The 17,544-nt window shown below is 45.8% G+C and overlaps 1 protein-coding gene across 3 annotated transcripts in view; it reads right to left on the bottom strand.

The window, feature by feature from the left end:
• Nucleotides 1-1,754: 1,754 nt before the first annotated feature.
• The window catches only part of tatdn3 (TatD DNase domain containing 3), a 117,507-nt gene continuing 101,717 nt past the window's right edge, over nt 1,755-17,544 (bottom strand). For all 3 annotated transcript variants that reach the window (XM_038811150.1, XM_038811160.1, XM_038811170.1), the window contains exon 10: nt 1,755-2,684. In XM_038811150.1, the coding sequence (XP_038667078.1) occupies nt 2,541-2,684 (144 nt within the window). In that variant the 3' untranslated portion in view covers nt 1,755-2,540. The remainder of the gene's footprint in view (nt 2,685-17,544) is intronic.

Raw genomic sequence — 17,544 nt, 5'->3', positions numbered from 1 at the left:
GTAATCTAAATCTGTTTAACTATCCAAATAAAAAGAGAACTTTTATTTATATAGTTCCTTTCATGACCAAAGGATGTCATAGAGCATTTTGGAGCCAATTAATTACTTTGAAGTTGCAATACTGTATAAACAAAAGCTGCGGCCAATTTGCACATAGCAAGGACCGATAAACAACAGTGAGGTGAGTGATCAGCTAATCTCTATAAATAGTTTTGTTTAACATAAGAAATTGGAGCAAAAGTGGGTCTTGTCATATGAGGAGCGATTGAGGACCCTGGGTCTGTACTCAATGGAGTTTAGAAGGATGAGAGAATACTGAGAGGCCTGGATAGAGTGGACATGGAGAAGATGTTTCCACTAGTAGGAGAAACTAGAACCCGAGGGCACAGCCTCAGACTGAAGGGACGATCCTTTAAAACAGAGATGAGGAGGAATTTCTTCAGCCAGAGAGTGGTGAATCTGCGGAAGTTTTAAAGATAGAGATAGCTAGGTTCTTGATAAGGGGATCAGGGGTTATGCGGTGAAGGCAGGAGAATGAGGATGAGAAACATGAGAGACACGATTGAATGGCAGAGCAGATTCAAGGGGCCAATATGCCATAAGACCTAGGAGCAGAATAAGGCCATTCAGCCCATTGAGTCTACTCCGCCATTCAATAAGATCATGGCTGATCTGACTTTGGTGTTAACTCCACCTCAATGCCTGCCCCTTAAACGATAATTATTGGCTAGGACAGCAGATTAACTATCCTGCTACTTGTTGAATAGCATCATGGAATGTTTTACTTGCGCAGAAAGATAGGCCATCAGCTATATTTCTCATCTGAAAGTTTAAATGGATAAGCCTTTAAAGTTAAAATCAACATTTTAAGGACTGTAAACTAGATTATTTTGTCAACTTGCTTTATGTAATTGATTAACACACCTGTCCTCCATTCAACAACAACAACCTAGCTTTATCTTAGTAAAATGTCTCAAGGCACAAGTGTTATCAAATTACAGAGCCACATAAGGAAAGATTAAGACAGGTAACAGGTAAGAAGGTTAAAGAGGTAGATCTATATCGTAACTTGAAAGAAAGGTAGATAATGAGAGGGGTTTCAGGAGAGAATTCCAGAACTTACGGTCTAGGCATCTGAAGGCATGGCATCTAATGATGGGATGATGGAAATCGGGAATTTGCAAGAGGCCAGAATTGGAGGATTACCAGCCAAGAAAGCATTGGAACATTTGGAAATAACAGAGGAAGTTTCAGTCTTGGTGATGGAGAGGATATGGGTATGATTGTGAAAATTATAAGTGCTTCTAAGGTAGATGAGCCAACGTCCTATACTATAGTGCAATGCAGTATTCCTTTCATCAATGACCTATAAAGTAAAGTCACCAGCGTCACAGTTAATCATAGGCTGCTTTCCCCTTTGAAAGGGAGAGCTGACTGGAGGTGATTGAACCTGAGGGTCACAACACCTCAAGCAAGGGGCAAGGTTGAGAAGGCAGGGCCTTCATGGAAAACCTCAGCTGGTACGGGAATTGAACCCACGCTGCTGGCCTTGATCTGCATCACAAACCAGCTGTCCAGACATCTGAGCTAATAACAGTAAATTTTTAAAAATATATTGTTTCATGTGATGTGGGTGTCACTGGCTAGGCCAGTATTTATTGACCATCCCTATGTACCCTTGAGAAGAGGGTGGTGAGCCGCCTTCTTGAACCATTGCAGTTGATGTGGTGACTTATAGTGCTGTTAGGAAAAAATTACATTTGTATAGTGCCTTTAATGTAATAAAAATATTCCACCGTGCTTCACAGGAGCATTATAAAACTCAATGCATTACCAGATAATAGGTCAGATTGGCAAATGTTTGATCAAAGAAATTTGGTTTTAAAGAGTGTCTTTGTGATAATCCTCATGAGGACCAATGGCGATCGCTGATTGATCTCCACGTGGGCTTCGTCAAACATGAGTTCCCATGGTGAGCGGACGGAGGCCTGCCCAGCTGGGGCTCATTAGTGGGACTTTTAAATGTATCTCGCAGACCCAGAGCAGCAGTTCCCAATAGTCTTGGGCTTGGATGTTTGTTTTGTTTGTCGCAATCGCCTCTTTGGCCTTTCACTCCATGCCTCCTGGAATTATTAGTCTTAAAGGAGTAAAGGGAGGTAAAAACGCAGAGAGGTGCACTCAAATGCTAACCTTTTCTTCTTGTTTCCAATCATGATGGATCTATTTTGGATTTCCAGCTATTTTGCTTTTACTTCAGATTTGCAGTTTGTTACTCTATCATCACCATCGATTGGCAAATTAGTGAATATTGAAAATAATTTTTACCTTAGTTTTAATGTATGTACAGTATACATTAACTATAATGAAGTAATTCAAGGCTGCTACAATGAACGTTAAGGTTGCCATTAACATTCATTAATTTCTTAACTCTTTTGACATGCAACTAGAAAATTGAGGGTAGAATCATACAATCTCTCTTTCCACGAAGTAACTAATTCTTACTCATTTTTGTTACTTTATTATTGCAGAGGTGAGCTGCGTTATCGTCGGAATAATTGTTGAAGCTTTGGGAAAAGTTTGCATGCATTCTGAGTTGTCACTTCCATGACATTCTCCACTGAAAGCCCTTTAACCTGTGCAATGTACTGACAGGAGATGGATATGTTCATCGGTTCATTTCTCACCTGTAAAAAAACAAAGAGTGTTTCAGTGACTTTCAGCACAATATAGTACAGTTGTAGGTTGCAGTGAAGGAAACAGATCAATTCACCTATGACTAAATTAAAAGACCTGTGCTTGTTGTCAGCTACAATGTTCTTCCAAACAGACTCAAACCTTTCCCTTTTTTCCCTAAATCATGAAGATATACTCTGCAATGACACTAACAATCTTCCATGAAAATTCACGATCACAGAATCTCTACAGTGCAGAAGGAGGCCATTCGGCCCATTGAGTCTGCACCGACCCTCCCAAAGAACACCCTATCTGCCCTCTCCCCAGAACCCCACCTAACCTTTGACAATGAGGGGTAATTTAGCATGGCCAATCCACCTCACTTGCACATCTTTGAACTGTGGGAGGAAATCGGAGCACCCGGAGGAAACCCACGTAGACGTGAGGAGAATGTGCAAACTCCACACAGACAGTTACCCGAGGTCGGAATCGAACCTGGGTCCCTGGCGCTGTGAGGCAGCAGTGCTACCGTGCTGCTTAGTCACCCAGTTAATAAATACAATGTCCAGTGTAGAACTGAAACATAAAGGCCAGGAGGGCCCAATAACTGGTCCTTAGACAATGTTGAATTGGCTGCTATCAGCAATGGTCGTAACCTGTGGAAAGATTCTCTATTACAGGCAAAGAGGTAGTACACCCTGAAATACATCTCACACTACCTTACACATCACATGGAAAGGGAACCTCCATGGATTTTCCGAGATCCTTCTTAAAAAATAATTACGGAGATTATCCCACATGCAATGGCAGCTATCCCACATCAAAGGACCACATGTGCTGGCAACTGGCAAATAACACATTATTGGCCAAATGCATTGCAAACTGGCTATATGACAAATTTCACTTTAAAAGCTGAGGTGCAAAAGTTCAATACAACTGAGATTTTCACTACCATGGGCAGAGCTATTCTAGTTGAGCAGGAGGTTTGGATGGATAGCAAGTGCCTACAACTATATTCTTAGTGAAGCAAAGGCAGAAAAGACACACTGTTCCTCAAACATGTTTAAACAACTGTGGTAAAGTCCAACTATTTGGCTTCTTTTTTTAAATTTAAAGTGCCCAATTCTTTTTTTTTCCAATTAAGGGGCAATATTTTAGTGTGGCCAATCCACCTACCCTGCACATCTTTGGGTTGTGGGGGTGAGACCCACGCAGACACGGGGAGAATGTGCAAACTCCACACGGACAGTGACCCGGGGCCGGGATCGAACCTGGCTCCTTGCTGCCCTGAGGCAGCAGTGCTAACCACGCGCCACCATGTCGCCCTATTATTTGGCTTCTTTAGTAAGTATGAACTTGCTAAGACCTATTCTGATGCAGGTGTACCTTTCTCTATTCATGGCTGTAAGTTTCTTTTCATTCTCCAGCTCCCTGAAGACAAGAGGAATTCTCAAAGCAAAACTCATCTACTCTAAACCAGCTTCACTTGTATCTGAGCTCAAGATTAATCACACTATCAAAACTTGAGAAATATTTGCAGTGGGACAGAGAAATTATGGTTATGAAAAGATGATTTGCAACAGCTTATGTGAGAATGTAAAACATCTAAAAACATTCTCAAAACAGATAGCTGTTCTTTTCCAGAAGTAATGGATTTATTGGAGAGCCAAACTATTTAATCTGAAGACCCTTATTCATGTTGAATCTTCTCCTATTAATTATGATTACATTCTATTTGCAATATTTTACTTTGATGGTTATTGCATTTTGTCTTCTTTAAAGCTCATGTCCATTTTTTTTACAATTTTGAGTGTTGGGCTCCACAGTGCTATTTATTCCCCTGGAGGATTTCAGATTCATCCTGATTGGATTTTTATGTATAGTTAGCTTCTTGACACCTAGACTCAGTGTTTTTATTAACCCATAGAGTGGTGCAAACACAGAAGGAGGGCATTTGGTCTTTTGTGTCCATGTCAGCTCTCTGTAAGAGCTACCCCTGCCTGTTCACCATAGCTCTGTAAATGTTATCTGTGGGTAATTATCCAGTTTCCTTTTGAAAGCTATGATTGAACCTGCCTCCACTGCAACTTCAGGCAGAGTGTTTCCTGATTCAAACCACTAGCTGCATGTTGCCTCTGGTCCTTTTGCCAATCACCTTAAATTGGTGACTTTTGGTTTTCAGCCGTTTTGCCAATTGATACAGTTTCTCTCTTTGTACTCTGTCCAGATGCCTCACCATTGTGAACATTCTATTAATTCTCTTCTCAACCCTCTCTTCGCCAAAGAAAACAGCCCCAGCTTTGCCAATCAATCCTTGCAATCGCTGGATCGTTCTCGCAAGTATTTTCTGTACCATCTCCGATGCCGAAACATCCTTCCCAAAGTACGGCGCCCAACATTGGAAAACTGCTCCAGTTGGGGCCGAACCAATATTTTATAGAGGTTCACCATAACTTAATAAGAAGAATATTTATTGTCACAAGTAGGCTTACATTAACACTGCAATGAAGTTGCTGTGAAAATTCCGTAGTTGCCACATTCTGCCGCCTGTTTGGGTACACAGAGGGAGAATTCAGAATGTCCAAATTACCTAACAGCACGTCTTTCGGGACTTGTGGGAGGAAACCAGAGCACCCGGAGGAAACTCACGCAGACACAGGGAGAACGTGCAGACTCCACACAGTCAGTCACCCAAGCCGGGAATTGAACTTGGGACCCTGGAGCTATGAAGCCACAGCGCTAACTACTGTACTATCTTCCTTTTGTACTCTTAGTAGTACAGAACTTGAATATTGCTGAAAAGAGAGACTTGTTGCCAAAGCTTCTCATCTTGTACTCATCAGGACAAACACAAGGATACCAAATTTCAAACAAACGCTGCAATCAATAATGCAAGAGCAAAGGATACTGCTTGATTGGCAATTTGACTCTGATTGACTTACCATTGTTATGGAGAAAGCAATGGGAAATGTCAGCTGCCTGAAAAATCAAGCTTCTGGGTAATTAATTAATGTACAGGCTTGAAAATATTCCTTCGGTTTGCAGAGAAAGAATGTATGCCACTTCTCGAAAGTGTAAATGAGACAAGTTTCAAGCTGGACTGATTATCTTAAATTGGTTGTTAATCTAATTATTAGCACACTCAGGAATGTTTAGCAAGTGCTGTCCAATCAAGGAATAACATAGAATAGCAGACATTTTGGTTTGGGTTTTTCAAATGCATGCTGGCTGGGTGCAGTCTGTACTCTGTCTATTATGAACAACAAAAAGAATATGCTTCGACAAAGGGCCACCTGGACCCGAAACGTTAGCTCTTTTTTCTCCCTACAGGTGCTGCCAGACCTGCTGAGATTTTCCAACATTTTCTCTTTGGTAAAAAAATATGCTATTTGATTCGATCAGTCAATCATTGGGATCTATGGCCTATGTACATGGTGTCACACCAGCACTGAACGTCATACATGTGGGGCTGGATTCACCGTTTTTGAGCCTAAGTGCAGAGGATCTGTGCCATTTTACAACTGGTGAGGGTCTAGCAGCCACCGCGCATAAAACTCCCAGCCACAGAATTCCTATAGTGCAGAAGGAGGCCATACGATCCATCGAGTCTGCAGCGATCCTCTGAAAGAGCACCCTACCTAGGCCCACTCCCCTACCCTATCCCCACCTAACCTATACATCTTTGGACACTAAGGGATAATTTAGTTTGGCCAATCCACCAAACCTGCACATCTTTTGGACTGTGGGAGGAAATCTGCGCACCTGGAGGAAACCCACCCAGACACGGGGAAGAAGTGCAAATCCACACAGACAACCACCCAAAGCCAGAATTGAACCTGGCTCCTTGGTGCTATGGGGCAGCAGTTCTAACTACTGTGACACCGTGCCGCCAAAGTAACAGCTTGAAACAACTTGCGTGAAACCCATTGTTCCAATGTTTGGGATAATTTGTCTTTACAATGTAATTTGAGGTAATCTGAGCCCTGCTTAGGTCTGAAAGTGGCAACCTTTGGCCTGTGTGCAAATCTGCATGATATACGGCAGGCAATGATCTGATTAGGAGAGCCATTGTCCCACAGGGTAGCTTTGATACACTATTGCTGCGTCAAGTATTCAAGTTGAGCAATTGACTAGGGATCTATTTTCAAGTTTGCTGAAAATACCAATCTTATAGCGCGTGGAACAGGTTGCGGTAATAGTGTTGCATACGCCGACCCCACAGACATCCTCCTGGCCACACCCCACTACTGCCCCCGGCCCTGGCAGAAGCCCCTTGGCCAGCGGCATGACTGTCAGCGAGGTATGACAGTGCTGGCCACTGTCTGTACACCCTCTCTTTCTCTCAGCAGCCACCATGCCAGGTTCACCACGCTTGGCCCATTGCAGGCAGAGAGTCGCAGGTGGGCCCACTAATGATATGTAAACAGAGTTTCAACTAAGTGTGGCATGCATCGCATTGACACCGTTTTCGAGGAGATGGAGTCTCGTGATTCGGTGTCAAACTGCTGCCTGCCATGATTTCGGCTTCGGTAACTATTCTCCGCTTGATCGCATGTCCCAATTTCGATGTCGGCTAATGGAGAATCCCGCCCATTAGCTTTTTCTTCCTTCTGATAGACCCTGACGGAGGAGGTTCCATTGAGTCCTTCTCTTTGTTCTTGTTTTTCTCCTCAGCTCGTGTGAGATATTAAGATGGCGGGTATCAGTGCTGTGGTCAAATGAGCAGGAATTTTTAGTGGTGGTCTTGTGGTAGCCCTACCCCTTTTTTCATGAGTGGTTCCGGTTGTCGGGGGATGAAGGGGCGCGGGAGTGGTGGTGGGGTTCCATGTTGTTGGGTGAGGGGATGTGTTGGCTGACCCTCCTTCCCAGGGATCCCCCGGCTGACCCTTTCCCCAGCATTCCGCCTGGCTGGCCCTCCCTCCAAGGGTCTCCCGACTGGCTCTTCCTGCCAGGGCAGGAATCTCTCCCTGGAGTCAGGTTCCCCCTTTCCCGGCATGGGAACAAATAAGACCAGATGAGTTGGGGGGAAAAATTCCCAATGTGTTCCTCCATGAATATAAGATTTGTCTGCACCAAGCAGGATAGTCAACAACACAGGATTGCAAAACCACCCACTGCTTTAGAACAGGAATAATAGAGAATAAAAAACCCCGAGAAACACAGAGCTATGGGGGAATTACACTGACATCCATAATGCAATCAAACTCCCTTCCAGGCCCAGGACAGAACAACAACCATCATATAGTTTTAAGACAATAAGGAGATGGCCAAGTACCACATAGCCAAGGAAATCTCAGGTCTCAGATCTCAAACCCTGGGTCTCACAAAGGAAATCAAGGAAAGAATAAATAGAAAGAACAAATATTAGCAAGACCCAAGCAACTAATCCCAACCCGCCGGGTCTCAGGTCCAGGGGAAGATCTAGCCACCAGATGATCGAACGACAAAACATCCCCTCAGGGGGTATCAGAGTAGCGATAAGGAACAAGGCCAAGAAGGATATCAACAGCGTTTTTCAGACTTGTGGATCCTTTCTGATTACAATGAATAATGACTAAAAGTTGTGGTTCTCGGGGTTTTTTATTCTCTATTATAAAGCTGTGGGCGTGCTGCAATCCTGTGTTGTTGGCTGTCCTGCTTGGTGCAGACAAATCTTGTATTCGTGGGAAGAACACGTTGGGGATTTTTCACCCCAACTCATCTGGTTTTATCAGTTCCCATGTTGGCAATTACTTTTGTTATGTGCTGTACCTGTTTTGCATTGATACATATGGCTTTTTTGCTCCTTTTCCTTTGTCTTGATGTGACTACGGTAAAGAACTTGAAAACTTCAACACAAATATGCGGTAAAAAAAGAATTGCATACCTTATTTCATTTTGCCTTTCTATGTTCTTCTTACCAAAATTAACAATCTGACATTTCCCTGCATTAAATTTCATTTGTCATAGGTCTATCACTTTGCTCCTCACAGTTCACAATACTCCTTTTGGGCGCGATCTACCCGAATGGGGATGGAGTCCCACAGTGCGAGATTAGCCGGGTGTTTCCCAGTGCTCAGAGCCTCAGGGGGGACCCTGCAGCCGAGGCCAAGTCCCGTTTTCGGCACTGAGGGGCTCCGCTTTTCAGAAATCCTCAGTGCAGCAAGAGATCGAAATGGCATTTCCCCAATCTTTCAAGCCCCTGACGCGACCCCCGAATCTACCCCCGGGCCCTCCCGCACCTTAACACACACACACACATAGAGAGCACCCCCCCCCCCCCCCCCCCCAGCTCGATCATAGCCTCACAAAAATTGCCAGCCTGGACCCCGGCAGTGCCCCAACAGTTGGCAGTGCCACATTGGCAACTAGGCAGTGCCAGGCTGGCACCCAGGTGGAACTTCCAGGGTGCAAGGCTGGCACCAGCAGTGCTAGGATGCCACCCTGCCCAGAGGGAAAGCACTTGGGGACCTCTGATCGCGTGAGAGACCCCCATGAGTGCCATTCTGCCTGTGGGGACCAGTACTGAACGGCGCTTGCCCGAGCTCTCCGTGGCGAAGGGGGTGGATACCAATGCCTCGGTTTCCTCAGGGAACTGCATATTAGCTGTCTCACTCTAATACGCAGATTTTGCCAAAGCTGATACTGACCACAATGGGTGGGATTCACATCGAGATGTCTCGTGAGATTGCGTTAGATTTCGCGAGGCGTAGTGAGCCAGGTAGATCCTGGGAGGGGGTCTCCCAGCATCTACCAGCCACATTGTGCCCTGGCACGCTCACTTGCAGGCGCAATGTTGCCGGTAGATCGCGCCCTTTTTGTAATTTTCAAAATTTGAAATTGTGTCCTGCAGCCCAATTCCAGGTCATTAATGTAGATCAAGAAAAGCAATGGTCCTTATATCAATCCCAGTATATACTTTCCTCTAATCTGAAACCATTCACAAGTACTCTGTTTCCTTCTCCTCAGCCAATTTCATAACCATGCTGCTAGTCCTTTTTATTCCTAGGGCTTCAACTTTGCTGACAAGCCAGTCATGTGGCACTTTATCAAATACCTTTTGGATGTCAGCATATATCACATCAACTGCATTACCCTCCACCACCCTCTCTGTACTTCATCAAAAAAAATCATTAAATTCTAAACAAGATTTGATCTTAACAAATTGGTTCTCACTTTCCTTAATTAATCCAGATTTGTCCAAGCGACTTAATTTTATCGTGGATTATTTTTTCTGAAAGCTTTCCTACCACCAAAGTTAGACTGATTGGGTGTTAGGTTAAACCTTCTTTGAAAAGGGGTGTGTTATTTGCAATTCTCCCATTTTCTGGCACCACATTTAAGGAGGATTGGAAAACGAGAGCCAGTGCCTCTGCTATTTCCACTCTAATTTCCTTCAGTTTCCTCAGATGCATCTGATTTTAGGGACTTTCCAATTGTAAATATGACCAATCTTTCTATTACTTCCTCTTTATCAATTTTTATCCCATGCAGTGTCTCGATAATTTCTCTTTCACTGTGATTTTGCAAGTATCTTCCTCCTTGGTGAGGTCAAATATAAAGCACTGATTTACCTCTTCAGCCTTAATTTGGTCCCTAATTGGCCCTACTCCTTTTGCCACCATTTTACTCACTGTATGCCTCTATGATTTTTGGATTCCTTTATGTTGGTTACCGGTCTTTTCTTATACTGTCTCTTTGCTACTTATTTCTTTTTCAATTCCCTTCTGAACTTTCTATAGTTAGCATGGTTCACACTTCAATCATCAACTCGACATCTGTCTTGCACATCCTTTTTCTGCTTCATTTTTCCCTCTGGCTGAGCCACCTGCACCCTCAAGTACCTGAAGTGAGTAGTCACCACATAAACAGCAACCTCCCCCCAAGCCAGCTCCTGCCCTCGGAGGAACACTTATCCAAACACCTCAGAGCAATGGCCAACGGCTCTATTGCCAGTGCAATCAAAAGGGGGGACACCCCTGCCTAGTTTCCCTATGCAGCTGAAAATATCCCGCGTTCATCTCATTCGTATGAACACTCACCTTTGGTTCCTTATATAACAATTTGACCACGCCACAAATTTAGGCACAATCCCACAACGCTCCAACACTGTAAACATATAACTCCACTCTACTCGATCTATCTCCTTCTCTGCATCCAGCGCCACCATCACCTCTGGTTCCCCCCATTCTGATGGGGAGAGCACCAAGCTTAGCAAGCGCCACACATTGGAGGACAACTGCCTACCCTTTACAAACCCCATCTGATTCTCCCCAATCTCCTGCCGAAGGCACTCTTCCAACCAAAGCATTACTACCGTGGCAAGAATCTTGGCATCCACATTTAGCAGGGATATTGGCCGATACGACCCACACTCCAACTGGTCCTTATCCTTTGTTAACAATGGCAAAATAGGTGCCTGTCCCTTCATCTCAGGGAGCGCCCTCTTAGCCGCCGTATCCTCAAATATCTTCACCAACAGTGGCAACAACCCTATCCAAAAACTTTTTATAGAATTTCACTGGGTACCCATCTGCCCAGTGCCTTACCTGTTGCATCTTCCCTATTGTGTCCGAACCTTCTCAATCCTCATTGGCTCTTCCCTGCCCTCTCCTCTTCTCCTACTTTAGGACACTCCAGATCCCCCAAGAAGTCTCTCATGTCCAATTCATCCTCCAGGGGCCCCGATTGATACAGCCATTTATAAGATGCCCTGATTCATCTGCTCTGGCGCCATCACCAACCCCCTCATCCCATTCTGGGCCTGAACGATCACTCGCGAGGCCACCTGCCAGTGGAGCTGTCCCATCAACAAGCAACAGGTCTTCTCCCTGTATTTGTATACGACCCCCTTCGCCAGCCTCAACTGACGTACACTTTCCCTGTGGACAAAAGGTCAAACTGAGCCTGCAGTTCCTTTCTACTGGCCAAAAGCTCCAGTATGGGCTCTTCCGCATACTTCCCATCAACTTCTAAGACTTCACCTACCAGCTGCTGCCACTCCTCCCTTGCCTCCCTATCCACCTGCGCCTTACACAAGATGATCTCGGCCCTTATCACCGCCTTCAGCGTCGCCCAAACCACCAATGGCTAGACCTCCCCATTATTTTTTTAAAAAATATTTTTATTAAATTTTCAACAATTTTACAACAAATAAACACAACCTCAATGCCACTCCCCCCCCCCCCCCCCCCCCCCCCAGAATTATCCCACTATCCCTTGACAGCAACCAGATCACCAAAGTGTAAGATAAACAAACCCCATTCCTTGTGGAACCCCTTATCCACGCCTCTCAGAGCAGATTTCACCCTCTCCAAATACAGGAACTCCATTAGATTCCTCAACCACACCGAGGTACAGGGGGGAAAACCTGACCTCCACCCCAACAGGACCCGTCTGCGAGCGATCAACAACGCGAAGGCTAAGCCATTTGCCCCACATGTCTGCAACTCCGGCCGGTCTCAAACCAATGGTTCCCTCTTATCGGCATCATCCTCGAGCCTGTCCATAACTTAAGGTGCTGTCGGAATTGCCACCAAAGCTTCAGCATGGCTATCACCACAGGACTACCCGAGTACTTCCCCAGGGTGAATGGTAGCGGCTCCGTTGCCAACACCCGCAACTCCGACGCTTTACAAGAACCCCCCTACATCTGCACCCACAAAGCCTCTGTCTCTCTATTCCAGCTCTGCACCTTCTCCACATTCACTACGCAGTAATAATATAACAAGTTTGGAAGGGCCATGCCCCCGACTGCCTCTCCCCCTCTTTGGAGCACCGCTTTCCTTATCCTGGCCGCCTTCCCTGCCCACACAAATGATTAAACCAGCCTGCCCACCCCCCTAAAGAAAACTGCAGACACTGGAACCGAAACAGAAACTGTGGAAAAATGTTCACCTCGACTGCCTGCACCCAGCCTGCCAGCGACAAGGGGAGACCATCCCATCGCACAAAGGATCTCCCCATTCTTATTGAACCCCACATAATCATCAATCACCTTAGCCATCCTCACACAAAAACTTGGATCTACAAGCAGCCCCACATCCAACCTCCACGCTGGCTTCAGAGCAGGCCTCTTCTCAAGGACCACCTCCACCAAGTGAGGAGCATGATCTGAAATTATAATCACCAAGTATTCCGCTTTCCTCACCCCCGACAGCAACAACCTCCCCATAATAAAGAAGTCAATCCTTGAGTACACATTATGCACTTGTAAAAAAATCTAATCTCTTTCACAAATGCTGCCAACACTTTTGCCATCCTACAAAGGGATCAACGAGCGCGGCTTACACCGATCCATCTTCGGATGCAACGCTGTAATTAAATCCTCGCCTAAAATTAATTGATGCAGGCCCTCCTCATAAACTGTACATGATCACATTTTGGGGCATAGATGCTAACCAACACAACCAAGCGCCCCTCAAACGCTCCCATTAATATAACATGTCTGCCCCCTGATCCACCACCACCTTCTCCATCTGAAGCCTAACTCTCTTACCCACTCGTACCGCGAATCCCCAGGCCCGTTATTGAAGGCCGAGTGGAACACCTGACTCACCCAACCCTTCTGAAGCTTCACTTGGTCCTTCACCCTCAGGTGGGTCTCCTGCAACCACACCACATCAGCTCTCAAGCTCCTCAAATGCGAGAAAACTCTCACCCGCTTCACCGGTACACCTAGCCCCTGCATGTTCCACGTTACCAATCGGACTGGAGGTCTCTCACCCCCCTTCCCCCTCCTATCTGTCATGACCACGGTCCCCGGCTCCACCATGCGAGTGGGACCAGGCCCTACACCTAGTTACCATCAGCCAGCTACGCCTCCCTGCCTTCCCAGAAATCCCCCAACCACTTCCTCTCAAAACCACTTCTCTCTGCATACTCCCCATTTCCCCCTCCATGCACAGCTCCCAGGCCCATCGAAACCTGTCCACACAGGCTCGGCCGACTGAGGCCCCTCCCTCCACCTCGCTCCCGTTCACTATCCAACTCAAATTTGCGAGCGAGGTGGTCCCCGCCAGACTCCCCTCCTGCACAAATCTAGTACAAAAAAACAACAAAAAGACCCCCCCCACATCCAGCCTTTCTAAAGAACCAAACATGATGAACCACAAACAAAGGGGAAAGAACCCCAACACATCACCCCAATGTCTCCAAACCATCCCCTCCCAACCACAACATACAAAAAGAAAGTCCAAACTCAGTTTAGTCCCCATCCTTCGGTCCTCACGAATGCGTCCGTCTCCTCCGCCATCTCAAAGTAATAGTCCTTGGAGTTGTGTGTAACTCTCAACTTCGCTGGGTAGACCATCCCGAACAGCATATTACTCTTGTAAAGCGTCCTTTCACCCTATTAAAGGCCGCCCGCTGTCTTGCCAGCTCCACCGTCAAGTCTTGGTATAGTCAAACATCACTGGCTTCCCACTTCACCTCTCAATTCTGCTTGGCCCATCTCAGCACCTTCTCTTTCATCTGATAGTTGTGGAAACAGATGATCACTGCTCTCAGTGGTTCATCTGCCTTTGGCTTCGGTCAGAGTGACCAATGAGCCCTATCCAGCTCAAAGAGGGAAGTGTATTCCTCCTCCCTCAACAACTTGCCGAACATCTCCAAAAGCACTCTGTTGGTGTCAGGCCCTCCAGCCCCTTGGACAGACTCAAGACCACAAATTCTGCTGCCGTGACCCTAACTGCTGGTTTAGCTCAGTGGGCTACATAGCTGGTTTGTGATGCAGAACAAGGCCAGCAGTGTGGGTTCAATTCCCGTACCATCTTACCCGAACAGGCGTTGGAATGTGGCGACTAGGGGCTTTTCACAGTAACTTCATACTTGTGACAATGAAAGGTTATTATTATTATTCTCCAGGTCCTCCACTTTGGCTCTCAACCCTCTATTACTCTCCTCCACCTTCCGCAGCTCCTCCCCCATTGAAGTAAGCTAGTCGTTGTGCCTTTTCAATGGAAGGTTATGACTGGTGGTGTTCCACAGCGATTGGTGCTGGGCCTCTGTTGTTTGTAGTATACATAAACGATTTGGCGGAAAATGTAGCTGGTCTGATTAGTAAATTTGCAGATGACACCAAGGTTGGTGGAGTGGCAGATAGTGTTGAGGATTGCCAGAAGATACAGCAGGACATAGAGAGGTTGGAGACTTGGGCAGAGAAATGACAAATGGAGTTTAATCCGGACAAATATGAGGTACTGCATTTTGGTAGGTCTAACGTCGAGTGGAACTATACCGTAAATGGCAAAACTCTCAGGAATATAGAATGTCAGAGAGATCTGGGCATGCAGGTACACAGATCTTTGAAAATGGCAACACAAGTGGACAAGATAGTCAAGAAAGCATACGGAATGCTTGCCTTCATTGGAGTATAAAAACTGCAAATCATGTATAGGGCAGCATGGTAGTACATTGGTTAGCACAGTTGCTTCACAGCTCCGGGGTCCCAGGTTCGATTCCCAGCTTGGGTCACTGACTGTGTGGAGTCTGCACGTCCTCCCCGTGCCTGCGTGGGTTTCCTCCGGGTGCTCCGGTTTCCTCTCACAGTCTAAAGATGTGCATGTTAGGTGGACTGGGCATGTTAAGTTGCCCCTAGTATCCAAAAAGGTTAGGTGGGGTTACTGGGTGGAGGCAGGGACTTAAGTAGGGGGCTCTTTTCAATGGCCTCCTTCTGCACTGTAAATTCTTTCGTTCTATAACCTTAGTAATGCCACACTTGGAATATTGCGCTCAATTCTGATCACCACACTACCAGAAGGATGTGGAGGCTTTGGAGAAGGTGCAGAGGAGGTTTACCAGGATGTTGCCTGGTCTGGAGGGTGTTAGCTATGCGGAGAGGCTGAATCAAATTGGGCTGTTTTCATTAGAACGACAGAGGTTGAGGGGTGACCTGATAGAGGTCTACAAGATTATTAGGGGCATGGATAGAGTGGATGGGCAGGCACTCTTTCCCAAGGTGAGGGGTCAGTCACCAGGGGGCATAGCTTTAAGGTCCGTGGGGCAATGTTTAGAGCAGATTTGTGAGGCAGGTTTTTTACACAGAGGATGGTGAGTGCCTGGAACACGCTGCCAGGGAAGGTTGTGGAAGAAGATGCATTAACAGCGTTCAAAAGGCATCTCAACAAATGCATGGATAGGATGGGGAAAGAGGGATAAGGCACAAGGAAGTGCTGAGGGTTTTGGCCAAGGTTAGTATCACAACCGGTACAGGCTTAGAGGGCCGAAGGGCCTGTTCCTGGTCCTGTAATGTTCTTTGACAACGCCTCCTCCACGCCTCCAACACTTCTCCTTGCTTCCGCTCTGCCGTCAACGTCTTTCCAAAAGCCTTCTTTATCGGGGCCAATGTATCGTCCACCAACTGTTTGAGAGTGATGCACAATCAATGGACACGAAACATAGATGAAGTCCGAACGAAAGGCTTTAATTCGCAAGAAGTGGACCCAGCAGCAGACGTACAGAAGAATGGCTGGCTGCCGGGGAACACGGGTTCTTATACCCCGCCTCGTAGGCGGAGCTACTTTCCTCTCAGCCAATCGGCTGAGAGGCACACGATACCTGGGCCAATGGGTAGTGAGTCCTCTGCACCAATGGCAGCTCACACTCCCAGGTACCGTAATACCCCTAGTCATACTACCACAGAGAGTTCTCATCATCTCCTTCCCATGACGCTCAAAACGCTTGGCAAACTGTCACGCCATCACCTCACCCAGTGTGTCCACTGTAATGGGCACAGCCCCACACATCAAGCTTGCTCCCACCATCTTTCTTCCACAGTTCTCCGCACTCGAGCTCTCAGGTGAACTAGCGCTCGTACCCTTTTGTCTTGTATTCTTCCGTCAGGTTTTTGACATCCTCTAGTTAGCACAACTTATCTGAAGACCGATCATGTAAACTTTCCTCCCAAATCTGGGTGAAAAGGGCCAAAAAAGCAAAAGCTCCAGCAGAAGCCATCCAATGTGTGAACTGCATCTACATGTCACCACAGGAAGCAAATTCGCCTGGGTCTCTGGATTACTAGTCCAGTGACAATACCATTACATCATTGCCTCCCTTAATGATGTATCAGGTTTTGAGGAATGGCTGGGTGGGACAAGGTCTGTGATAGGGTGCAAACAGTAAAGACAGAGAGCCAAGGGAAATGGTGATGGGGGCAGAAAAGAACAAAGAAACAAAAGATGTGCTGCTGAATAGAAGCAAAAATAAAGAGATAAAACTAAACAGGCAATGAAAAGGAAACAATGACAGAATTTACAACTTGAAATTGTTAAAATGTTGTTGAATGGAATTGTTGCCATATTGCTTACCGACACTGAATTTCATCTGACATTATTAGGGCAATATTTCACTAATATTCCTTTGTTGTTTCCTAAAGAATTAATTATACTTCCTGTTATGGTACATTTTCAAATTTTGACACCATTGCTTCCGTCTGGGCATATATCCAGATAAGTGGTGATCACCGACCAGCACAGAGAATGGAGTGGTCCCCGAGTTAAATTCTGTTCAAATCCAAACTTTCTTAAAAACTGCCTTTATATCCTCCACTGTATTTGTTGCCTTCTAGCTTATTTTTATCCTGTCCCATTCCATACCTTTAATCTTCACCAATGTGATACTTTGAGAAAAAATTTCCCCAATTACACACGTCCATTCACATTTCTCCCATTTACCATGTCTGTTCCATCCTCATTCAGGTTTGTAAAGCATGGTAAATGAAACTGTGCTGAGCACTTCTAACTTTTTTTTTCATTTACGCATTTCAAAACTTTATGCTGAATTAAAGATTTAAACATTTTCCCCACCATAAATGTTGAGCTGACCATTAATTACTCTGATTATCTTCATATTCCTTCTTAAAAAGGTCGCTATATTATCCAATTTCCTGTCCTC

The sequence above is a fragment of the Scyliorhinus canicula genome, chromosome 1, assembly GCF_902713615.1.
Source record: "Scyliorhinus canicula chromosome 1, sScyCan1.1, whole genome shotgun sequence".
Taxonomy (NCBI): Eukaryota; Metazoa; Chordata; class Chondrichthyes; order Carcharhiniformes; family Scyliorhinidae; genus Scyliorhinus; species Scyliorhinus canicula.
The sequence above is the reverse complement of the archived record's forward strand: the minus strand, read 5'-3'. Positions and strand labels throughout refer to the sequence as shown.